Source organism: Thamnophis elegans, chromosome Z (genome assembly GCF_009769535.1).
Source record: "Thamnophis elegans isolate rThaEle1 chromosome Z, rThaEle1.pri, whole genome shotgun sequence".
Classification (NCBI taxonomy): domain Eukaryota; kingdom Metazoa; phylum Chordata; class Lepidosauria; order Squamata; family Colubridae; genus Thamnophis; species Thamnophis elegans.
In genome coordinates this window covers 5445339-5471308 of record NC_045558.1, presented here as the reverse complement: position 1 = coordinate 5471308, position 25970 = coordinate 5445339, and the positions used below count along the sequence as shown (strand labels likewise).

The 25970-nt window shown below is 44.2% G+C and overlaps 1 protein-coding gene across 1 annotated transcript in view; it reads left to right on the top strand.

The window, feature by feature from the left end:
• Positions 1-21584, top strand: part of AQP1 (aquaporin 1 (Colton blood group)) — a 45108-nt gene extending 23524 nt beyond the window's left edge. Inside the window, exons 2-4 of the mRNA XM_032237267.1 lie at positions 8273-8437; positions 19114-19194; positions 20927-21584. Coding sequence (XP_032093158.1) covers positions 8273-8437; positions 19114-19194; positions 20927-21100 — 420 coding nt within the window. The 3' untranslated portion in view covers positions 21101-21584. The remainder of the gene's footprint in view (positions 1-8272; positions 8438-19113; positions 19195-20926) is intronic.
• The last annotated feature ends 4386 nt before the right edge of the window (positions 21585-25970 follow it).

The window sequence follows — 25970 nt, the reverse complement described above, 5'->3', positions numbered from 1 at the left end:
CGCCTGCAAAGGACTTCCCCACGTTTGCTTTGGTAGAAAGCTCTGCGCGGCAGTTAGAAATCTCTGCGCGGAGGTTTCTAGTGACGTGCGCGGCCGCGCAGGCGCGCACCTTAGAGGGAACAGTGACACAGACTGTGGGGAGGGAAGAAACAGGGGCAAAGTTCAGCCATAATTCAAATGAGGTTTAGATCTGACTGTCTGTCAGATTTCCGAAAGATGCTCTCATTGATTCATGAGCCTTGAGCCAAGTTTCAAAAGAAAATCAGTCATTTATTAGGAACAGCATTTCAGCAATACCCCGTTGCAGTCAGATCTAAACACATTTGAATTACGGCTGAACTTTACCCCTGTTCCTTCCCTCCCCTCAGTCTGTGTCATAAATCACATTCTCCAATGAGGTGCATGCCTCACAAGCTTGCTGTAGTAATCTGAGATCCAACTCTAGCCGAAGGTATGCATGGAATGCATGGAATGTGCTCCCCCCCTTTCCTCACCATGGCAACTTTATGAGTTGACATTGGCATTCCAGTATGGATTTAAATATGAGGTAAAACTATATAATAGCATTCCATTCAATAACATTTTATCTTTCTAACATATTCTAAATAAAAATTGATTATATTTAATAAATACTTTTAAGTCTCCTCTCGTAGTCCTCATTTGCAGTTTGTATAAAATTTCATATCCTTAAACTAGTACTAATATATGTATTATTATCATTTATATGACTATATATAATACTCTAAATTTAACTAAGTTTGACTTTCACTACATCAGCCTGTATCTTTCGAGTAGTAGTGCAGTTTTATATCTCATGTCATTTTGGAATTAATATTCTGGTTGTTTTCTTAGTGGGTCTTTTATGGACTTCTTTTCGCAGCTCATCGTTCATTGTATATCTTATGAGCACTTGAAACCCTCCATCTGTTCCTTTCATCAACTTATTTTTGGTTATCACCGATGTTTCAGTCAAGATTTTTCTCCTTACTTCCATAAAATTTTCTCTTTCTTCTTCTTCTGTACTTTGAGGTCTGAGGTAGAGTTCCAGTCCACCTATCTCCCCATTCCATAGTCCACTCTTACTGTTTCCAACCACGCTCAGTATGCTGTCAGTATCCACAATTTTCTTATCTTTTTGTTCCTTTTTTCCTTCAATTTTTGGAACTCTGTCCTCAATTTTCTTCTTTTGATAAATATTCTCAATTTTTCCATTTCTTCTTGTTGTTTTTTGTTCTGCATCATCCATTCTCATCTCAATTTTCTCCGTTATTATTAATATCTTTTGAATTTTAAACATAATCATTTACAATATTTATGTTTTTTTTTCATGTTGCATCATCCTTCCAACTTATAAACACTGCCACTATAGCATTCGAGGCTTTTATTGTATTCCAAACAAATTCATTATAATCTTTCAAGTCAAAACTTTGCCTTCACTGCAAAAACTCCGAAACAAACAAACGGTGCTCTTTCCACTATCACTCTCAATAAACAAACTGAAAGGAATTTCAATGATCAAAGAGCAGAAAGAAAATATAATGATTCAGCCTCCAGCCTTAAAGTGGCAGTGTTACTTTTTTCTTTCTCTGCTATTACAGCCCTTTTTAAATAGCAGACTTATGGAGAAAAATTCTTAATAAAAAAAACCAATCCAATCAAATGTTGTAGAAAAGCAAGAAATGTTTAATCAACAAGTATGTATAGAAAAAGTAAAAAATAAAAAGTAGAAGAAAAACTGAGCCTTCCAATTTAAAAAAAATTGGAAACATTTGCAGAATTTCCATTCGTAAAAAGAGAATTTTTTAAAAAAAGGATAACACACTAAGTTTAATGTAGCTTAATTTCACCCCTTGTTTTCTTTTGTCTTCAATTTAGTTTTAATTTTCTTTGGGTAGTCTCTTTTCTAATAATAAAATTTCCTCATCAATCCGACACACTATTCTCTTCCATTTTCTTTCCATTCCGGAGCTGTCCCAACTTTAGCAGCTTCAGGGCTGAGATTCTGTCATCAGGAAAAAGAGCTTCTCCTGGATCAATCAGAGACTTTGTGGTGTCCCTGAGATCAGCAGGACGTACTCTTCTCTATCACCGTCTCTTCAGGATGGTTTAGATCCAAAAGGACTGCCCAATGGCAGAAATATTGACTGCGATCTTGGAGCTCCAAGATCGCACATCATATCGTCGCAACGTCAGCTCTCTCTCCAGAATAGTCTTGAACCTTGTGAAAATCAAGTCGATTGAGAGTTTTCAGTCTTGAAGTCTCAATGTTGACTCCAGGTTGGGCGAAGTTGCCTCTGAAATGCTTCCACACAGCAGCTGCATGAAAACCGTGCAGGAGAATGATGTCCCTCCTTTTTGGAAGCATCTCAGGGACATCTGGCTGGTCCCTATAAGAAGTAAAGATAGACCTTTTGCCCGAAACAACAGATAGTCCTTGTTTTATATTGTTATGTATTGAATGTATATAGTTGTGTTAACTGTGTTAAAGCGAAACTAACCTTTAGATGACCCTAACTGTTAACTGTGCTAAAGTGAAACTAACCTTTAGATGACCCCAACAGTTTGGGAGGGAAATTTAGAACATTTATATTTGCAGAGGGGGCTTTTTCTAGTTTTATGATTGGTTAAGGAGCAGGGGTCTCCAAACTTGGCAACTTTAAGATTTGTGGACTTCAACTCCCAGAATTCTCCAGCCAGCTATGCTGAATTCCAGAGAATTCTGGGAGTTGAAGTCCACAAGTCTTAAAGTTGCCAAGTTTGAAGGACCCTGGCCTAGAGTATAAATCACAGGCATTTGCTCGCAGTCCCTCAGTTCTATTTTTGAGTCAATGAATGCTGTTGCAGCTATGCTAGTCTGGTTCCTGCCTACTGAAACTCACTACACGATATGCATCATCTTCTCAATTGGTGTCCTTCAGATATCTTAGGACAGGGGTGTCAAACTCTAGGCCTGCGGAGTACTTAAATTTGACCCATGGGGCTGGCCTACAAATAGCAAAGGACTGGCCTGTGGGGTCTCTGGCAGCCAAAACTGGGTGCAGGGGGGCTTCATGCAGCCCCTCCCCCGGATGCCCTGTTTTTGGCCTGGGTACTGCAGGAGGCTCATCCAGGCTAAAAACAACCCGCTCCATGCAGTCCATTTTGGCTGGCATGGTGCTGGAGGAGGCATCCATCCCATCCTCTCCCCGCTACCCTGGTGGCCCGCAGAGGAGAACTACAATTCTGATTCAGCCCTTGAAGAAATCCAGTTTGACCCCTCTGTCTTAGACATCGCCTTCAGAATGCTAAATTGAAGCGATTTTCAGCTAGATCGTTCGGATATTTTAAGGGTTGTTGTCTTAACCGAGGCCTGCAATCCCAAAATCTTGGAAGGACATCACTTGGACATCACCACCTTCATACACTGGTTTCTAAGCAAAACTGGTGGAGACACATCTGTGGTCACTTGGTAGCTGAGGTCTGTTGGAGCATGTGATTCGGATCTTCATCTATTTTCGGTTCGTTGGGGAAAGTTGACGTTGAATTTCTCTAGACCGGTCTTATATAACAAAGAATTAAATCCTGGTTAGCTCGCTGCCTCCCCAAAGTGTGTTTTGATTGCATGCCCATGACTTCATTTTATATAACAAGATTTGCATGTGTCTCGGTGTCGTGTTTGTGCAATGAATTTTTTTTCTTCTTCTCTTGCTACCCATTCTTTGCAAAAAATAAATAAAATGCAGAGCGGGGAGGGGGGGGGGGTCTCAACACCAGAGAACAACATCATCTGGAATTCTTTGTCCTACCTTCATTTCCTGTTTCCTTTTTTCTATCCCTTTGTGCATTAAAGTTCAGAGAGAAAAATGAGAATCCTGACTTTGAAATATGTGCCCTGTTATCTGCATTTTTTTGTTCAAATGGTGGAAATGAAATTCCTAGGAAAAGAAGTGGGGGGAGAGAAGAACCTGAAGCAAAACAATTATCCAGGGGCTGTTTGGGGAGCTAAAATGTGGAGGAATAGAAAGTCACATCAGGTTGTTGCAGGGGTGAAATTCAGCAGGTTCTGACAGGTTCTAATCTAGAGAACCGGTAGAGGAAATTTTGAGCAGTTCGGAGAACTGCAAATACCATCTCTGGCTGGTCCCAGGAGTGGGATGGGAATGGAGATTTTGCAATATCCTTCCTCTGCCACGCCCACCAAGCCACACCCACAGAACCGGTAGTAAGAAAATTGAATTTCACCACTGGGGTGTTGTATATAGAAGCCAATATTGTTCGGCCAACAGTAAAGCAGGTCTGAATGAAGCAATTTCTGTCTTCAAACAATACTTTGATTTGTGAAGAATGCAATAGATTGAGTTAAGGGAACTCAAGAAAGGTAGAAGGAAGGAAGGTAGGAAAGAAGGAAAGAAGGTTTAAAATATAAATTTAGCATGATGCATTTAGAAAATCTTTAAGATGGCCTGGAAATGTCATGTCTCTTCCTCCTCCTCCTCTCTCCAAACATCACTTTCTTCTAGCACTGATGATGTTACTTAGTTGGGTTATAAAATATCCACAAGAAACAGGAAAAATAAGAGAGCTGCAAGAAACCCACAATCTTCCTCTTCCTCCACCTTGTCTCTCTCTCCTCATCCTCGTCCTTCTCCTCTTCTTCTTCACCTTCATCTTCGCCTTCTTCTCCATTTCCTCTGTCCTTCCTCTCCTCCTCCTCCTCCTTGTCTCTCTCCCCTCCTCTTCTTCTTCTTCTTCTTCGCCTTCATCTTTGCCTTCTCCATTTCCTCCTTCCTTCCTCTCCTCCTCCTCCTCCTCTTCTTCCTGCTGTTCTTCGCCTTCACCTCCATTTCCTCCTTCCTTCCTCTCCTCCTCCTCCTTCATTTCATCCTTCATTCTTCTCCTCCTTCTCTTCACCTTCTCCTCCATTTCCTCCTTCCACTCCTCCTCCTCCTCCTCTTCTTCTTCGCCTTCATTTTTGCCTTCTTCTCCATTTCGTCCTTCCTTCCTCTCCTCCTTCTCATCCTCCTCCTCCTCCTGTCCTTCACCTTCACCTCCATTTCCTCCTTCCTTCCTCTCCTCCTCGTCCTCCATTTTATCTTCCTTCCTCTCCTTCTCACCCTCCATTTTATCCTTCATTCCTCTCCTCCTCCTTCTTTTCACCTTCTCTACCATTTCCTCCTTCTTTCCTTCCTCCCACCCCCTGCACCACCACATTTGCTTCCATCTCTATCTAACCCATGACTGACATGCTCTCCTTATCTCTTCCAGTGTCCGAATAACATTTCTCCCCATTCTTCCAAAGGTGTCTGAAAAACCTCAAGAGGTAAACCATCGGCCTCGAAGGGACGCCTGGGGCCCGCGGGGAAGTGGGCAAGAGTAAAAACGTGGGGCTGGCAGTGAGCACGAGGCCTTTCGTGGCTGTCTAGTTGCCTGCGGATCCAAGTAGGAACACGGAGCATTTTAATTCAGCCAATTAAACTCTGGCCTTTTGCTGCCGATGCTCTGATGCTCCGTATGCGCTTGGGGGTCATGGCTGCAGAACGTGCAAACTGTGTGTTCTCACTGAGTCTGACAAACAACCTAGATGTCACGGGACATGTTTTCCACAGCAGCACTTAGTCCACTTTGACATTTATTCTGACAATTCTTCCTATTTAGTTCATCAGCGGCTGGCTCTCTCTCTCCAGGCCTCCAGCACTCCGGAGCCACCATAGTCATTACCCCAGCTGACACGGCCATAAGCGTGAAGGGTGGTTTAGTCCAGCAGGTCCCAAAGGATAAGCTTGGGGGTGGGGGGAGATTATTCAACACAGACTTACTCAGGAGTAAGAAGGCAGAGAACCAAGAGGGCTTCGTGGCTTACTGGTGAAGGCACCGGGCTAGAAACCAGGAGGCAGTGAGTTCTAGTCCCACATTAGGCATGAAAGGCAGCTGGGTGACTTTGGGCCAATCACTAGGAGACGGTGAGTTATAGCCCAGCCTTAGACATGCGCAATAGCATGCGCCCATGCCAGGACCCATAATGCAAAGTGTGCCCCCCACATGCACACACAAACACATGCTCCCTCCCCCCCACGTGCGCCACACTACTCACCACCTCCAAACTGAGCTTGGTATTTCCTCCGGGGAGGCCCGGGAGGAAGCCGTTTTCACCCTCTCCAGGCACCAGCTGGGTGACTTTGACCCAATCACTAGGAGGCGGTGAGTTCTAGTTCCGCATTAGCCATGAAAACCAGCTGGGAGACTTTGGGCCAATCGCTGTCTCTCTCTCAGCCCATCCCACCTCATATGGTTGTTGCTGTGGGAAAAATAGGAGATGGGATGAGTATTAGATATGTTTACCACCTTGAATTATTTATAACAATTATTTATTTGTGCCTTTATTTATTATTTATTTATTTATTTATTTATTTATTTATTTATTTATTTATTTATTTATTTATTTATTTATGTAACTTTGTTTGCCACCCACCTCACTACAATAATGGTGGGATCAAAATAAATAAAATAAAAAATTCATGGATTGTTCTTTTTTCCCCAAAGAAGAGCTAGGCTGCCAAAACTTCAGAGTACCACTAGATGGTGGTCAAGAGTTTAGATAATTTCCCACCAGCTCTTTGTCTCCTCCTGGTGGCAATCTGGAATATTGCAGCCTAGATCTATTTGCCTTGCCTATGGACCATTCCCCTCCCCACCCCACCTCCAATGTTGTGATTTCCTCTGTGAAAATGCCCAGGCTGGTTTTTGATGATAGTTCAGACATTCCAAAGGGCACCAATGTGAGGAAGCAGGGAGGTCTTTATCCATGCCTGTGGAAGTACCTGTGGCATGGAAAAGGAAGAGGGTCAAAAAAGTCAAGATGGAAGACCCACTCCTTCTTTGCATGGAGTGTTTTGGAGTTTCTGTGCCTTCCCTTCAGCGTGCAACGCCTTGCACAAACTGTATTATTTCTACAAGTGTTTACTTGTAGGGTGTGCCTTCTAAATTTGTAATATTTTTCTCCCTTAGATATGGTGTCTGTTATAGATCTATGGCACCCTCCCCTATTATAATTTAATATCTCCCCTAGTTTCATGGTTTTAACGTTTAGAGAGGTCAACCTGTGACAGATTAAAAAAACAACAACCCACGCATAATGATGCATAGAACAAATCCCCATCTTACGAATGTAATTGAGCTGGTGATTTCAGCTGTAAGTCATAACAGGAGGTCTCTATGTGACAATGTCCGATTTTATAACCTTTTTTCTGTCATGGTCCTAAAGTGAACAAGATGGTGCACCATTGTTGAGCAAAACCATTGTTCCTTATGGAACACTTCTGGCCGGATAACAGAAGAAAATGCCTGTTTCCATCAAAATGTAGTAAAATTATAGCAATTGATTGCATTTATAATCTCTTCCCCTTCCCCTCCTCCTTCAGCTCCTCTTTCTCCTCCCACTCTTCCCTCCTTCCCTCCCTCCCCCTTCCTTCCCTCCCTCCCTCTCTTTCCCTCCTTCTTTCCTCCCTTCGTCCTTTCCCTCCCCTTCTTTTTTTCCTCCCCTCCCCCTCCCCTCCCTCTCCTTCTAGCCTCCCTCCCTCTCCTTTCCTTCTTCCTTCCTTCCTTCCCTCCCTCCTTTCCTTCCTTCTTTCCTTCCCTCTTTCCTCCCCTTCCTTTTTTCCTCCCCTCCCCTCCCCTCTCTCTCCTTCTAGCCTCCCTCCCTCTCCTTTCCTTCTTTCTTCCCTCCCTCCCTCCTTTCCTTCCTTCCTTCCTTCCCCCTCTCTACTCCTCCTCCATATTATTATCTATTGCCCAGTTCTCAGCAGCTATTTAGAAGTTACCGGAAACTTACAATATTGCGTGTCACATCTGATCGTCAGAAATAGAAGTTCGGGTGAACTGGTAGCATTTCACCCCTGGTCCTACCCTAAGTTCAAACAAATCTTCCTCTTTGGAATGGCATTTAATTTTGGCTTCTGACTCTCTAATCAGCTTATTTATTATGTTGCTTGGAGATACAAAACATAATGCGGTGTCATAAAACACACAACTGTATTGGTTATATAGCAATCCAGGTAGTCTGGGGCACAGGAATGTAATGGAGCCGGCCCACAAATCACGATGGTTGTAAAACGGGTCGGTCTGATCATGCGTCCATCCCAATTTTAGGACCGTTTTTTTTTTTTGCAGAGGTTGTTAAGTGAACTTAGCAGTCATAAAGTGTCCACTGAGGCCATTAATTGAGCCAGTGTCCAACCCAGCTTCATCCTGGTGCAGAGTGTTGATTGCTTCTCTTTGTGTTCTTGTCCTTTTGCAGTTGACAAAGGGGGTGAATGCTGGTCAAGGCCTGGGCATCGAAATCATTGCAACGCTGCAGCTGGTGCTTTGTGTGCTCGCCACAACGGACAAGAGGCGAACGGACGTCTCCGGATCAGCACCACTGGCCATCGGTCTTTCCGTAGCCTTGGGTCATCTACTGGCGGTGAGTACAGATTCAAGATTCATGTATTGGCGCGTTTGCTAAACCATAATAGCACTTAGACTTATATACCGCTTCACAGTGCTTTACAGACCTCTCCAAGCGGTTTACGGAGTCAGCTTATGCCCCTGCACCCTCAAACAATCTGGGTCCACATTTTACCCATCTCGGAACGATGGAAGGCCGAGTCAACCTTTAGCTGGTGAGATTTGAACTGCCGAACTGCAGCTAGCAGTCAGAAGAACTGAGATTTGAGATTTTGAGATTTTATTAGCATTTGTAGGCCGCCCTTTTCCCTGAGGGGACTCAGGGCGGCTCACATAAAATCAGGGAGGGGAAGTACAGACAGTGACATAGACACATATAATAAAAGTAATAAGCAACATACATTCATCATTCGGGAGGGGTAACTATCTTTGTCCCCAGGCCTGACGGGCTAGCCAGTTCTTCAAGGCTGTGCGGAAGGCCTGGACGGTGGTGAGGGTACGAATCTCCACGGGGAGTTCGTTCCAAAGGGTCGGGGCTACTACTGAGAAGGCCCTCCTCCTTGTAGTTGCCAGCCGGCACTGGCTGGCCGATGGAATACGGAGGTGGCCCAATCTGTGTGATCTAATTGGTCGCAGGGAGGTAATTGGCAGGAGGCGGTCTCTCAAGTATCCAGATCCACTACCATGCAGGGCTTTATGAGTGACTAATAGCACCTTGAAGCGCATCCGGAGATCGACAGGTAGCCAGCGCAGCTCGCGGAGGATAGGTGTTATGTGGGTGAACCGAGGTGCACCCACAATCACTCGCGCGGCCGCGTTCTGTACCAGCTGAAGTCGCCGGATGCTCTTCAAGGGCAGCCCCATGTAGAGCACATTGCAGTATTCCAGCCTAGAGGTCACAAGGGCCCGAGTGACTGTTGTGAGAGCCTCCCGATTCAGGTAGGGTCGCAACTGGCGCACCAGGCGAACCTGGGCGAATGCCCCCCTGGTCACAGCCGTCAGGTGGTGGTCAAACGATAGCTGTGGATCCAGGAGGACTCCCAAGTTGCGAACCCTCTCTGAGGGGTATAAAATTTGACCCCCCAGCCTGAGTGATGGAATATTGGTCGAATCTTTGGGAGGGAAACACAACAGCCACTCGGTCTTTTCTGGGTTGAGCACAAGCTTGTTAACCCTCATCCAGTCCATAACGGCCTCAAGGCCTCGGTTCATCACGTCTGCCGCTTCATTGAGTTGGCACGGGGCGGACAGATACAACTGGGTATCGTCCGCATATTGATGGTATCTGATCCCGTGCCTGCGGATGATCTCTCCCAGCGGTTTCATGTAGATGTTGAATAGTAGGGGGGATAAGACCGAGCCCTGAGGCACCCCATATGTTAGGGGCCTAGGGGACGATCTCTGCCCCCCCACTAACACCGACTGCGACCTGTCCGAGAGGTAGGAAGAGAACCACCGCAACACGGTGCCTCCCACTCCCACCTCCCGCAGTCGTCGCAGAAGGATACCATGGTCGATGGTATCGAAAGCCGCTGAGAGGTCAAGGAGGACCAGGATGGAGGAATGTCCTCCATCTCTGGCTCTCCAGAGATCATCGGTCAATGCGACCAAAGCGGTTTCTGTGCTGTAACCGGGTCTGAAGCCTGACTGGAAGGGGTCGAGATAGTTTGCAATAACTGCAGTTATTGTTGTTAATTGCGAAGTCGTGTCCGATCCATCGTGAGCCCATGGACAACGTTCCTCCAGGCCTTCCTGTCCTCTACCATCCTCTGGAGTCCATTTAATGTCTACTGCTTCAGTGACCATCCAGCCACCTCCTTCTCTGACGTCCCCTTCTTCAACTTTTGCCCTCCATCGTTCCCAGCATGAGGCTCTTCTCCAGTGAGTCCTTCCTTCTCATTAGGTGGCCAAAGTACTTGAGTTTCCTCTTCAGGATCTGGCCTCCTAAAGAGCAGTCAGGGTTGACCTCCTCTAGGACTGACCGGTTGGATGGCCTTGCAGTCCAAGGGACTCAATGCAGGAGTCTTCTCCAGCATTAGAGTTCAAAGGCCTCCATTCTTTCTTATGCTTAGCCTTCCTTATTGTCCAACTTTCACAGCCATCCATTGCAACTGGGAAAACCAGAGCCTTGGCTAAACACACTTTTGTTGGCAGGGTGATGTCTCTGCTTTTTAGGATGCTGGCCAGGTTTGCCATAGCTTTCCTCCCCAGGAGCAAGCGTCTTTTCATTTCTTGGCTGCAGTCCCCATCTGCGGTGATTGCCTGCAGTACTGCACTTTAACCACTGCACCACATAATGAACCAAAAAGTAGATTTCCAGCTTAACCCAGATGCCTGTGTTGGCCCTTACAGGTGGATCCAGGAAAGAGATGCCCCAAGACTTACTGGAACTCTATTCTTACAAGTATTCCTCGATTTACAACTATTTGTTTAATGACCATTCAACATTATGATAGAATTGAAAAAAAGTGCTTTTTCACAGTGTTTGAAAGACACCCCCCCCCCAGGGTTACGTTATCAAAATTCTGCTGCTTGGCAACTGACTCATATTTATGACGGGGGTCCAGGGGTCATGTTTTGTTAGCATCTGGTGAGCCAAGTCAAAGGGGAAGCCAGATTCACTTAACAACGCTGTTACTAATTTAACAACTGCAGTGCTTCATGTGACTGACCTGTTTTACAACAGTTAAGGCATATAATCATAATGCACAGGTTCTGTGACAGTTGTAAGTCGAGGACTCTCTGTAGCCTTGTTATTGGGTTGACCCATTTTCTGGGTTATAATGCAATATACTGAATCATAAATTAACCAACTATGCTGGATTAATTTCATACATTAAACTCATAAAATGTGATCATAGTCAACACATATCGTGTTAAGGTAGGCTGTAGGTTTTCATGCACCCTAGTTATGCAAATTGTATGAATTTGGCCATAGGATTATTTTTAAAAAAAAAAAGATTTATGCACTGATAAATAAGAATATATAAGACAGGATTTTTTTTTAAAAAAGCTAAAAGCTAAGAAATAGTTAAAATAAAAAAACCCGTAAGACCTATACATAATAGGATTATGTGAATTGAACAGAAGAATTTTTTTTAAAAAATTAAGAGCTAAGAAATAATTAAGATTAAAAACAATGTAAGATTTATACATATGGGAATAAGAACATAAAGAAGAAAATTTGAAATGTGGAGGTAAAAAAAAATAACCATAAGATTTATACACATAGAAATAAGAACATAGGGAAGAGGAAAATTAAAAAGCAAATCTAAGAAATAGTTAAGATAAAGGGGGAAAATGAAATATATACACACAGGAACATGAACACGGAAAATAGGATTTTTTAAAAAAAACAACACCTAAGAGCTAATAAATAAGGGGAAAAAAACCATACACATACGATTATAGACATAGAAAAGATTTTTTTTTTGAAGAAAAGCTATGATGTCATATTTTAAAAACGTAAGATTTATACATACAAGAACAAGAACATTGAAAACAGGAAAAATTTTAAAGAACCAAGAAATAATTTAAAAAGTCACACCATTTATACCCACGAGAATAAGAACATAGCGAAGAGGAAAATTAAAAGGAAAAAAAAACCCCCTAAGAGCTAAGAAATAGTTAAGATTAAAGGTTTATACACAAAGGAGTAAGACCATAGAAACGGAGCATAAGAATAGAAAAGAAATAGATTAAATAGGAATAGAAATTGATGGAAAACGGAATGTGGTAGGAAATTATATTTTGCACTGTAGCAAGGGTTGTATGGAAAAATAAAGAACTGTTTTGGTTCTGTACCATATTAAGTAAAACCCTAACATAGGCCAAGTCTGTTACCAAAGCGACAGAAGTTCAAAACAAGCAGAAAAGGATATGGAAGCAGCTCAGACTGAACACCACAATAATTCACGTGAGTATAAAGGGAGGAGATACAGCAAGGGCTCGCAAGAAGAGCCAATTACGGTGCCCATTCTCAATCAATCTGCTCTATAGCTTTCAACTGTGACGTTGATTTCTGGTGGGGGTAGCTGAGACAGTCTTCGAAAAAGGTTACCCGGAAAAAAAAAAGAGAAAATATTTGTAGGTCAGGCTGGAACTGTGGGATCCTAGACACCAGAGGTGGGTTCCTACCAGTTCGCACCAGTTTGGTAGAACCGGTTCGTCAAATCTACCGAACCGGTTAGAAGAGGTTCCACCAGTGGACCCAGAAAGCTGGCCACACCTACAGAAGAGGTTCCAACATTTTTTGAAACCCACCACTGACACACACACACACACACACACACACACACAGAGGGAGGGAGGGAGGGAGGGAGAGAGGGAGAGAGGGAGAGAAAGAGAAAGGAAGGAATAAAGAAAGAAAGAAAGAAAGAAAGAAAGAAAGAAAGAAAAAAGAAAGAAAAAGTGAGAGAGAGATGAAAGGAAAAAAGGGAAAAGGGACAGACAAAAGGAAGGGGAGAGAGAGAGAGAGAGAGAGAGAGAGAGAGAGAGAGAGAGAACACATGGCCGGCAAGCCACTCCCACCAGGTCACATGGCAAGCAAGCCACTCCCACAAAGGAAGCCACACCCACAGAGTAGGTTCAAAAAATTTTTTGAAACCCACCACTGCTAGACGCTCTCCACGTTTGGGGGCTTTCTTGCAGATGTTTCATGACCCAACTAGGAAACATCATCAGTGCAAAGGAGGAATTTGGGTTTGTGGAGAAGAGGAGGAGGAAACGGAGGAGGATGAAAAAGAAAGAGAAAGCTGTCTTGAGCTTTCTTCTTGCAGACATCTCATTACCCAACTAGGTAACTTCATCAGTGCCTGTATATTAGTAGCTAGCATCTTTATATACAGCTGTGCTGATCAGCAAACCCCACACTCACCATCATTAATGATGTTACCTAATTCAGTTAATGAAACATTACCTCAAGAGATCCGTGCTCCGGAAGTGTTCTATCCCCAAGTTCCCCATTCTGAATGGGTCGGAAAGGAAAACTTAAAAAGATCTACCCATATTCTAATCTAATTAAATGCAAACTTGGTAGATTTTGCAAAAGACAATGCAAAGTGTACCTCCAAGGGGACCCATAAGGGACGGGGAAATGTCAGAAAAGTGAAGATAACTGTTGCAATGGTATGATAGAATTTATCCATCTAGAACTGATGATGCTACCTAGTTGGGTTATGAAATATCTGCAAGAAAACAACCAAGCTCAGAGAGCACCCGGGACCCCACAATCCACCTCCTCTTCCTCCTCCCTTCCCCAAATCTTATTTCCTTCAAGCCCTGATGATGTTTTCTAGTTGGGTCATGAAATGTCCGCAAGAATCTTATCAACTCACAATTCAACCTACCAATATTCTCTTCTGTTGATGATAGAACCTGTCAACACGAGGATTTTTTTTTTAACGTCTCCCGTGTTCTACTTGAAGGGTTGGAGAATGATCTAGATCAGTGTTTCTCGATCTTGGCGACTTTAAGTCCTATGGACTTCAACTCCCAGAATTCCCCAGCCAGCTCTGCTGGCTGGGGGGTTCTGGGAGTTGAAGTCCACAGGACTTAAAGTCACCAAGGTTGAGAAACACTGATCTAGATAATGGAGAAGGTGTACCTTTATATCATTTAAGACACCCAATTGCACCTGGGGAGGCAGGTATAGGTATGGATAAAGGACCATTCCGAGAGGAGGCACCAACTCGTCCCTAAAAACGTATCATTCTTTGAGACACGTTCTTGTGTTGTAAAGATTCCCACAAACCTTCCACAGCTATGCCATCTTTACTCCTGGAATGGAGACCACACACCATCCAATGCTGACTTTTTAAAAGTCAAGTAGGACGATATCTTAAAGGGACGCGGTGGCTCAGTGGCTAAGATGCTGAGCTTGTCGATCAGAAAGGCCGGCAGTTCGGCGGTTCGAATCCCTAGCGCCGCGTAACGGAGTGAGCTCTCGTGACTTGTCCCAGCTTCTGTCAACCCAGCAATTCGAAATCACGTAAAAAAAATGCAAGTAGAAAAATAGGAGCCACCTTTGGTGGGAAGGTAACAGCGTTCCATGCGCCTTCGGGGGTTTGAGTCATGCCGGCCACATGACCACGGAGACGTCTTCGGACAGTGCTGGCTCTTCGGCTTTGAAACGGAGATGACATCGCCCCCTAGAGTCAGGAATAGGACAATACCTTGGATTAATCCCGTTCATCTCAGTTGCAGATCATATTCTGCCTCTACGGTAGATCTGTGAAAAATTCTATTTTTGGAGCAGACTATTCCGGGGGATTCCAGAACTTTCCATCCTTTCTCCAGACCACAATTGAGGGACTTGGAGCATGCTAACTTGGCTCTCCCAAACCACTTCCTGTTCCAGAAGATTGGCTTTTTTTGGAGTGCCAAACCACCCCAAAACAGCCGGATTGGCCTGTCAGAATGAAGAATAGATTGAGCAAGGGAATATTTTTCATCCACTTAGGTCAGAGGTGTCCAAACCTGGAAACTTTTAAGACTTGTGGATTTCAACTCCCAGAACTCCCGGGAATTCTGGGAGTTGAAGTCCACAAGTCTTAAAGTTCCCAAGTTTGGACACCTCTGACTTAGGTAGTCATCGACTTACAATCACAATTGAGCCCTGAATTTAGTCGCTTGGCAACTAGCTCATTTTTATGACTGTTGCCATGTCCTGGGATTGTGTGATCTGCTTTTGCGGCCTCCTGACAAGCAGAATCAACGGGGGAATCCAGATTCACTTAATAGCTGTATTACTGGCTTAACCAATGATTCATTTACCCTGAAAAAATAAGACCTCCCCAGATAATAAGCCCAATCGGGCTTTTGAGAGCATGCACTAAAATAAGCCCCCTCCTCGAAAATAAGCCCTCCCTGAAAATATTGCAACACAGCAGCAGCCATGAAGTGACCACGCTCACCACTTAATGCACCCTAAAAATAATAAGATCTCCCCGAAAATAAGATCAAGCACTTATTCCAGGGGATCAAAAGAAAATAAGACCCTGTTTTACTTTTGGGGAAATAAGGTAATAACGGTGGCAACAGAGCAGGGAAAATGGGATGAAATTCACTTTTAACAACTGTCTCATTTGGCAAGAGCGACGTTGGGCCAAAATTGTGGTCGTAAGTTAAGGACTACCTGGATTATGATGTTTATAATGGTTGCCATGACCTGACCTTCAAAGCAAAGTTAATGGGGAAGCCGGATTCACTTAATGCTCAGAGGGTTTTCGCTTCACAACTGCAGAGAGGTCGTAAAATGGGGCAAAGCTCAGTTAGTAACCGTCTTGCATAGCAATGGAAATGTGGGCCTCAAGTGTGGTCATAAGTCGAGGACTACCTGTGCCATGGTGGAATTCAATCACAGCATACCAACTGATAGAAGGTTTCTACCCTTATCATCTTTTCCCCTCACCTCTTCTTGAGTACCCACACCTACAATTGTTGTGTCTGTCGCTTCAACTCATGACTCCATTGTCTATTCATTCTTTTCCCTTTCCTTTCTTCATGTCTTCTCTTTTCTTCCAATTCTCTGCTCTCATCCAGAGGTCTCCAAACTTGGCGACTTTTAAGGCTTGTGGATTTCAACTCCCAGAATCCCCCAGCCAGCATAGGGAATTCTGGGAATTGAAGTCCCCAAGTCTTAAAGTTGCATAGTTTGGAGACCCCATGGACTAGTTCCCCCTTGGACACACCAACAGAAGATGTGTGTTTTGCTGATTTGGGGAGAGTCCACCCACCGTTTTAATTCTTCGGTACACGAAATGTTCTGCGAGGCCAAAAAAAAAAAAGATACTCTTTTCTTTCTTTGCCGTGAAGAAAACAAAAACAGCCGCTGCCCATTTTCTCCCTGACGCATTTCACACACTACATCTCAATTAAAGTAGTTAAAATGTTCAATCAATCAATCAATCTGTCATCGTTTCTCCTATCTTGTTTTCCATACATTGAGCTATTTGTATGTAATCCATTTAATTAGGTGGCCCCCCCCATCTCCGTAAAATACACACCAACCCCAAATGTGTTTTACATATACACACGCAGACACACACACACACAGTGCTAAGTACATAAACAGAAATGAAAGATACTTTTTCTGTGGCTACAGTACATAAACATAAATGAAATCTATTGTTTGAAAGGTTATTTATTGTTAACCTGCCTTTGTCATTCTTGCAAGTAAAACTCAACGCAGCAAATATATCTAATTCCTTTCCCCCTTCTACTTTCCTCACAATGAAAACAGTTCTTTGAGGATAGGTTGGACCGTGAGAGAGAAGGGCTGGTTCATATTACCCAGCTGGCTTTCATGCCTAAGGTAGGACTAGAACTCTCAGTCTCCTGGTGATTGGCTTAAAGTCACTCAGCTGGCTTTCATGCCTAAGATAGGACTAGAACTCTCCATTTCCTGGTTGATTGGCTTAAAGTTGGCTTTCCTGCCTAAGGTAGGACTAGAATTCTCCGTCTCCTGGTGATTGGCTTAAAGTTGGCTTTCCTGCCTAAGGTAGGACTAGAATTCTCTGTCTCCTGGTGATTGGCTTAAAGTCACCCAGCTGGCTTTCATGCCTAAGGTAGGACTAGAACTCTTCATCTCCTGGTGATTGGTCCCACTCATGTCTACAAGACAGGACAGTAAGTATAAACATGGGCATTTGGTCGACACACAAACTTGATTCGGTTTTTCAGAATGCCTCCCTTATCACAGCCATTCGCAACGTTTTCCAAAGAAAGTATTGACATGTCCTCAAATTGGAAAGCAAATCAGTGCATAGAATAACTGAATAACAGAGTTGGAAGGGACCTTGGAGGACTTCTAGTCCAACCCCCTGCTCAGGCAGGAGATCTTATACCATTTCAGACAAATGGCTGTCCAGTCCCTTCTTAAAGACTTCCAGTGTTGGGGCATTCACAACTTCTGGAGGCAACTTCTGTTCCACTGATTAATTGTTCTGACTTTTGGAAATTTCTCCTCAGTTCTAGGTTGCTTCTCTCCTTGATTAGTTTCTACCCATTGCTTCTTGTCCTGCCCTCAGGTGCTTTGGAGAATAGTTTGACTCCCAAATCTTCTTTGTGGCAACCCCTGAGATATTGGAAGACTGCTATCATGTCTCCCCTGGTCCTTCTTTTCATTAAACTAGACATCCCCAGTTCCTGTAACCGTTCTTCATATGTTTCAGCCTCCAGTCCCCTAATCATCTTTGTTGCTCTTCTCTGCACTCTTCCTGGAGTCTCCCCATCTTTTTCACATCTTGGCGACCAAAACTGGATGCAAATATTCCCAACGAAGTCTTATCAAGTTAAACCTTGGAATTGCGCAGCCATCTAGTTGCATTCTAGAGCTCACTGTAACAGCATTGCCATTAAGAGTTGTTAACTTAATTTCCCGAAGTTTCTTTTTCGGTAACACTCTATTGCTATCTAGGGCCTACAAAACCTTTGCCAGACCAATTCTCAGATACAGCTCGTCTGTCTGGAATCCTCGCTGTTTAACGGACATTAGTACAATTGAGCGAATCCAGAGGTATTTCACGAGGAGGGTACTCCACTCCTCTTGCTCACAATAGAATCTCTTATGACACCAGGGTGGAAATTTTGGGATTGGACAACCTATAACTTAGCCGCTTACGGTCTGACTTAAGCATAGTACACGAAATTGTCTGCTACAAAGCTCTATCTGTCGATGACTTCTTCAGCTTCCACCACAATAATACGCGGGGAAACAATAGATCAGTGTTTCTCAACCTTGGCAACTTGAAGCTGTCCGGACTTCAACTCCCAGAATTTCCCAGCCAGCATTCGCTGGCTGGGGAATTCTGGGAGTTGAAGTCCGGACATCTTCAAGTTGCCAAGGTTGAGAAACACTGCAATAGATACAAACTCAAGGTTAACCACTCCAAACTCGATTGCGGAAAATACGACTTCAGCAACAGAGTGGTCAACGCCTGGAATGCTCTACCTGACTCCGTTGTTACATCCTCAACACACACACACACACATCCTCAACCTCAAACTGTCCACCATGGACCTCCTCACCCCATTCCTAAGAGGTCCGTAAAGGGGGTGTGCATAAGCGCACCAGCCTGCCTTCCGTCCCCATCCTACTGGCTACGACCCGGGGGAGGGCCGTCTCTGTGACAGCTCCGGCCCTTTGGAACGAGCTCCCCGCAGAGATTCGGACCCTCACCTCTCTCCAGGCCTTCTGAAAAGCCGTTAAAACCTGGCTGTGTCGGCAGGCCTGGGGTTGATGAGCTCCCTTCCCCTCTCGACTTGTGTGGCTATTTTAAATGCTTGTCTTGTACTTGTGTGTTCCCTTTCCCGCTTGAGTTGTTCGCCGCCCTGAGTCCCGCAGGGAATAGGGCGGCATATAAATAAAACAAATCTAAATCTAATCTAATCTACTATCCCCATTTATTTGTACTCATTTCCTATGTACATACGTATACCTGCTTATATGTTTATGTGTCATATTCATACTTATACTTCTTTTCTCGTTCAAGGTTGACAAACCAAATAAATAAAATAAAATAAAAACAAACCATCAATTGTGTCCTGAACTGCCCGTGATATTTAAAACTTGGAAACTCAGCTCTCAATGCATCGAATGGAAGCCCCTAAACAATTCTTGCTGAAATGACTTTCTCTGGCCTCCAAGCACGGCTCTGTCTAATCGAATCTCCCTCTCTTTGCTTCTCACAGATTGATTACACCGGTTGCGGCATTAACCCAGCACGCTCTTTCGGCTCTGCTCTGGTGACCACTAACTTTGTCGACCACTGGGTAGGTTTTCCCATCAGAATCCCAAACCGGACGTGGGCCTGGCGGAAGGGGGACTAAACCGAGAATCCCGCGGTGGGATAGAAGAGTTTCGTGAAAATCACGTTTGAGCTGCTTTATCCTGTCACTTCAGGATAAAACTGGGGTGCGGGGTGTGGGGGGGAATGGCAAAAACGGATGATGAGCAGAAGTAAACACAGAGAGAAGCAGTTTAAAAAGCAGAAGGAATCGACGGAGGGGCTTTCCCTTCAAATGTTTTGCGGTGATGGTTTCCAGCAATGGTTTACACACACACACACACACACACAGACAGACACACACACCACGTATGCGCACACAACAACCACTGCTGGCAACCATCACCCGAAAAGGCTCTGCTTGTCTCTCTGCTTCTAAAAAGCAAGGGACATCTCGGCTGCCGAACGCTGAACTTCGATCGGATGACCATGGTGCAGTGGTCGTAAGTGTGAGGACCAGCCCTCAGTCCCTTTATTCCAGCACCATTGTGACTTTGAAAAGGTCGCTAAAGGAACGGTTACAAGCCGAGGACTTTCAGTGTAGTCATTTTGCAAGTTCCCTAATGGTTTTCTTGCAGACATTTCGTGACTTGGCTAGGTAACGTCATCAGTGCTTGGAGGGGGGAGGAGGAGGAGGAGCAGGAGGAGCAGGAGGAGGAGGAGGAGGAGGAGGAGGAGGAAGAAACTGTGACACCCTTGGTGCCCTCTGAGCTTGCTTCTTTTCTTGAAGGTATTTTGTGACCCAGCTAGGTAACATTATCAGTGCTAGAAGCTACAATCCCACTCCCTTCTAGGACTGATGATGTTACCTAGTTGGGCCATTAAACTTTTCAGGCAATCAAACAAGCTCAGAGAGCAGTAAGGACCCCACAGTCCACCTCCTCCTCCACCACTTCCTCCTCCTCTCTAGAAATCCCCCTGCCTTCTAGCATTGATGATGTTACCTAGTTGGGTCACAAAACTCCTGCAAGAAACCCCCCCCAACTCAGAAAGAGCCATCAACCCTACAGTCCTCCTTCTCCTCCTCCTCCTCTTCTCCCCCTCTTCCTCTTCTCCCCCTCTTCCTCTTCTCCCCCTCTTCCTTGCAACCCCTTCCCTTCTAGCACCGATGATGTTATTTAGTTGGGTCACGAAACTTCTGCAAGAAAACCCCCAAGCTCAGAGAGCACCAATGGCACCACAGTTCAACTTCGAGCTCCAAGTATTTTCTTGCACCATTTGGGGTAGAGAGTAGAATAGAATAACAGAGTTGGAAGGGACCTTGGAGATCCTCTAGTCCAACCCCCTGCTTAGGCAGGAAACTCTACACCACTTCAGACAAATGGCTATCCAACATCTTCTTAAAGACTTCCAGTGTTGGGGCATTCACAACTTTTGGAGAAAAGTTGTTCCACTGGTTAATTGTTCTCACTGTCAGGAAATTTCCTCCTTAGTTCTAAGTTGCTTCTCTCCTTGATTAGTTTCTGCCCATTGCTTCTTGTCCTGCCCTCAGGTGCCTTGCAGAATAGCTTGACTCCCCCTTCTTTGGGTCAGCCCCCCGAGATATCAGAACACTGCTCAAAGGTGCTGATTTACCATTTTCTTCCCAGTTTTAAAGACTATCCAAGACACATTGAGGGAATACGCAGGGCAGTGATGGATTGACGGCTGGGCATTCTGCCAACCTGGGGAGGGGGCACAGCTGTATTGCTCAGTGCTCTCTCTGTGTTGAATTTCAGGTCTTCTGGGTTGGCCCCTTTTTGGGGGGTGTCATCGCAGCTCTCATCTACGACTTCATCCTGGCACCCCGAAGCAGCGAGATCAGAGAGCGCATAAAAATTTGGACCACCGGAAATGTGGAAGAATACGAACTGGACGCCGACGACTCGCGAGTAGAGATGAAACCGAAATAAAGGGAAGAGGAGACTGGGAAAACGAAGGCACCCATTTCTGAAAACGTGCTCTCTCTCTCTCTCTCTCTTTTTTTTACACCTGCATCTGTTTGATCAGTATTATAGACTCTTTCTAAAACAACCTGCCATTTTTCCAAATGTTTTTTTTTGTGTAAGCCACAATGATTTTCCTTCTTTCTGTGTTTTTTATTTTTTATTTCCTCCCCAAATTTCTAAACTGGGGGGTGGGGTGGGGATCATTTTGGGAGAATTGAAGGGAGATGTTTCTGGAGGCTGGTATTTTTGTTCTGGAGCCAAAGGGATAGCTGCCTTTGGGGGGGAAAAAAAAAACAGATCGTTTTTGTATTATTTCAGCCCAGGAAGAGTTTGCCTGCAGCAGGGAATAAATATGGAAATATATCATCCAGAGAGAAAGAAAAAAGATCTTAGTCTAAGACCCAGAAATTCGATGGAAGAAAATAAATTTGGTAGAGTTGTATTTAAGTACAATGACAATAAAGATGATACTTACTTAGAGAATCTGGGCCATTTGGAGATATTAGGAAAATAAACATTTCCCCTCCCCCCATTGGTAGAGAGTAGAACACACACAAACACACACACACACACACACACACACACACACACACACACACACGTTTTGATTCTATGCCCTCAAATGAGCGTTGACTCATAATAGCAACATTATAGAGCCGTGCTCCTCAGCTTCCGCAACTGTAAGCTGGGTGGACTTCCACTCCCAGAATTCCCCAGCTGAGAGTTGAAGTCCATACCAGTTAAAGCACGCGGGGTGAGGGAATTCTGGGAGTTGAAGTCCACTCATCTTAAAAGTCACCAAATTTGACAAAGGCGAACATACAATAGGTAGGCCTTCCCCAAGATGATGGTGCAGATACCACTCCTAGAATCACTGAATGTTAGAGGATCCCCTAGGATCATCTAGTCCAACCCACTGCCCAATGCAGGAAGCACTAACATGGCATTCCAGAGAGATGCCTTTTCCTGTCGAAGCACCTCCAGGTATCCAATCACCACCCAAGGCATCCTATTTGATTGTTGATGTTGATGTTGAGAGCCGAGGTGGCGCAGTGGTTAGGGTGCAGTACTGCAGGCCACTTCAGCTGACTGCTATCTGCAGTTCGGCTGTTCAAATCTCACCGGCTCAAGGTTGACTCAGCCTTCCATCCTTCCGAGGTGGGTGAAATGAGGACCCGGATTGTTGTTGGGGGCGATATGCTGACTCTGTAAACCGCTTAGAGAGGGCTGAAAGCCCTATGAAGCGGTATATAAGTCTAACTGCTATTGCTATTGCTATTGATGGCCTCTTATCTTTAGAAGGTCTCTTGCCATGGGGGAGAACTCAACTGACGTCATCGGGACCAACTAACTAATCAGATTCCTTAAGGCAATGAAGTCCTTCCCCATTCAGGAGCAGGTCCAGCTTCACTGGTTACCAGCTTCCGGAAACAGGGGCCCTAGAATATCAAATATCGTAACACAATAACAGAATACAGAACAGAAAGGGACCTTGGAGGTCTTCTAATCCAACTCCCTGCCTAGGCAGGAAACCCTATAGCATTTCAGACAAATGGCTGTCTGATCTCTACTTAAAAACCTCCATCGATGGAGCATCCATAACTTCTGGAGGCAATTTGTTCCACTGATTAATTGTTCTCCCTTTCAGGAAATTCCTCCTTAGTTCTAGATTGCTTCTCTCCTGGATTAGTTTCCATCCGTTGCTTCTTGTCCTGACTTCGGGAGCCTTGGATGATAGGTTGACCCCTTCTTCTTTGGGGCAGCCCCTCAAACATTGGAAGACTGCTATCATGTCTCCCCTAGTCCTTTTTTTTATTACATTAGACATATCCAGTTCCTGCAACCGTTCTTCATATGTTTTAGCATCCCTGTATCTAGCTCACTCATGACCACTTATAGATTATATTCCCACACGGCCCTAAAAAGGGTCCCTTGGCTAATAACCAGTCCTTGCTTAGCATGTACATATGTGTGGGCCAGTTAGCATGTTATCCAAGCCGTGGAAGAAAAAAAATGTACTTTGATAACGAAGCTACACATATGATGAGACTACCGCTATAATTTACAGCAGTGGTTCCCAAACTTGGCAACTTTAAGACTTGTGGACTTCAACTCCCAGAATTCTCCAGCCAGCTCTGCTAGCTCCAGCCAGCTCTGCTGGCTGGAGAATTCTGGGAGTTGAAGTCCACAAGTCTTAAAGTTGCCAAGTTTGGGAACCACTGACTTACAGTAAAAGTCTCTCTTCTCTAAAGTGTGGTGACATCCATATGTTTATTTCCTAACTTTATTTTCTACGGATGCCAACTGTCCCTCTGAAACTGTGATAATTTCACAGTTGCCTTGCTGGTGAACCTAAAGTGCATTGATTGCTCACTGCGTATCTTCCAGACACGTTCCCAAATAAAACTCCAAGTAAAAAAAAATATCTGGAATATCTGAATATATTGCTGGATTTCTCCCACCCACCCCCCTTCCATAGGAAACGGTGGCTGATTTTAAAATATATCGCTTGATTACAACTCTGCACACGTTGGATATATGATATCGATCTGGGAGATCAAACTGAATTAAAATTCGGGTTGTGTCCTCCCACAAGTGGGCAGCCAGCTTAACTGAACGTAAGGGAGATTCTGAATCGTTGCAAATTTTTGCATAGAAGTAGTCCGCGCCTTAAAACTTTTCATTTAGTGACTGTTTGAAGTTGCAACAGCTCTGAAAAATGGGATTTACGACCGTTTTTCACACAACCGTTGCAGCACCCCGTAGTCACGTGATTAAAATTCCAGATAGAGAGAAAAATGGTGGCAAGGAAAGTAAAAACGGGGGGGGGGATTCACTTAACAGCTGCCTCGCTTAGCAACTGAAACTTTGGGCTCAATTGTGGTTGTAAGTCAAGGACTACTTCTATTATGTAAGACTGAACTATGTTAGGACAAGCCAAACTTTATGTAAATCTTCTCAGATATGTTCCTAATTGTGATCTACCATTATTTCTGTTGCATATAAAAAAAAACCCTGCCAAAACAAGTTGTGTTTTTATCTCGTGAATATATATATATATACAACATTTGTAACTGATGCGCTGGGATTCATTGTGTACACGAAAGGAAATATACGGCTTAAAATGCAAATGAAGAGTTGAAGTTTTAAAATGCAATCCGTTTGTTTTATAGCTCTGCTCCCCTCCATACATAATTGTTTGGTGAAATATTTTCAGTTTTTATTGTTTTAACAATTGGGAAATGCTTGATATCTTGGTGGTATCTGCTAAGGCAAAAACAACAACAACAACAACAACAACACAAGAGGTTTATTTCCTAATTTATAGGCAGTCCTTGAGTTATGACAATTGGAACTGGAATTTCTGTGGCTAAGCAAGCCTGTTGCTAAGCAAGCCACACCTGATTTTCTGACTTTTTATGCCATGATTGATAAACAAATCGCCATGGTTATTAAATGAATCACAGGGCCTCCCACCAGTGGCTTTGCATCTCAGGAAACATCTGGGAAGGTCAAAAATGCTTATCACAATGCGACGGTTATAAATACATCCCAGTTGTCCGAATTTAGACCATGTGACTATGGGAATACTGTGATAGTCGTAAGTGTGAGGATTGGTTATAAGTCATTTTTTCCCCAGCACCAATCCTTGGTGCTTCGTTTAGAAACTGGGAATATTAGAATTTTATTTCTGAATCGGTGATAAAGTACAGGCTCAAAGAATAAGTGATAAGATCCTTGACTTACAATGCCTACTGACCGTTTGAAATTGCAACAATGAAAAAAGTGACTTGTGGCCATTTTCCACACTTATGACCATCTCCAAGATTACGTGATCAAAATTCAAGTGCTTGGCAACTCAAACTTATGACGGTTGCAGTATCCTGGGGTCATGTGACCCACCTTTGTGAACTTCTGACAAGCAAAGTCTATGGGGAAGTCAGTTTCACTTAACAACAGTGTTACTAATTTAATAAATGCATGATTCACATAATGACTGTGGCAAGAAAGGTTTCTAAATGGGGCAAAATTCACTTAAGTTTCTCGCTTAGCAACAGTAACGTTTGGCTCAATTGTAAAAAACGTGACCACCAAAACGGACAGGGCAAGTATATAAATAGAGAGAAAACTTTCACTCCCTCCTAGCACTGATGATGTTACCCAGTTGGGTCATGAAAGGCCTGCAAGAAAACCACCAAGATCAGAGGGTATGGACCCCACAGTCCTCCTCCTCCTCCTCCTCCTCTGCTAGCACTGATGATGTTCCCTAGTTGGGTCCTGAAATGTCTGCAAGAAAACCACCAAGCTTAGAGAGCACCAAGGACCCCACAATCCTCCCCTCCCCATCTCCCCTACCCTGCTGATGTTCCCTAGTTGGGTCATAAAATGTCTGTAATAAACCAAGTTCAGAAAGCACCACAGTCCTCCTCCTCCTCCTCCCCCTCCTCTTCCTCCTCTAGCACTGATGATGTTCCCTAGTTGGGTCATGAAACATTTGCAAGAAAAGCACCAAGCTCAGAGAGCACTCAAGATAAACCTATGGCATCTCCTCCCCACCATAGGTTCAGGGTTAGAGTTCAGAACCTCCCAACATTCCCTGGAAATGTCCTCTATTTCCTATTTCCTTGGAAATGTCGGAGTCTGTTTTTAAAGAGCCAGGAGCAATCAATTCCCCCCCCCCCATTTTCCTGGAAGACCCGTGCAATTACTTGGCTAGTTCTTCCAGGAAATATTGAAAAGAAGCTGTAATTGCTGCAACCTCTTTCACGGGGAACTGAGGAGAATATGGCCTCTCCGCTAACTAGCGGCCTCAAACTCAATCTCCATCCCCTCT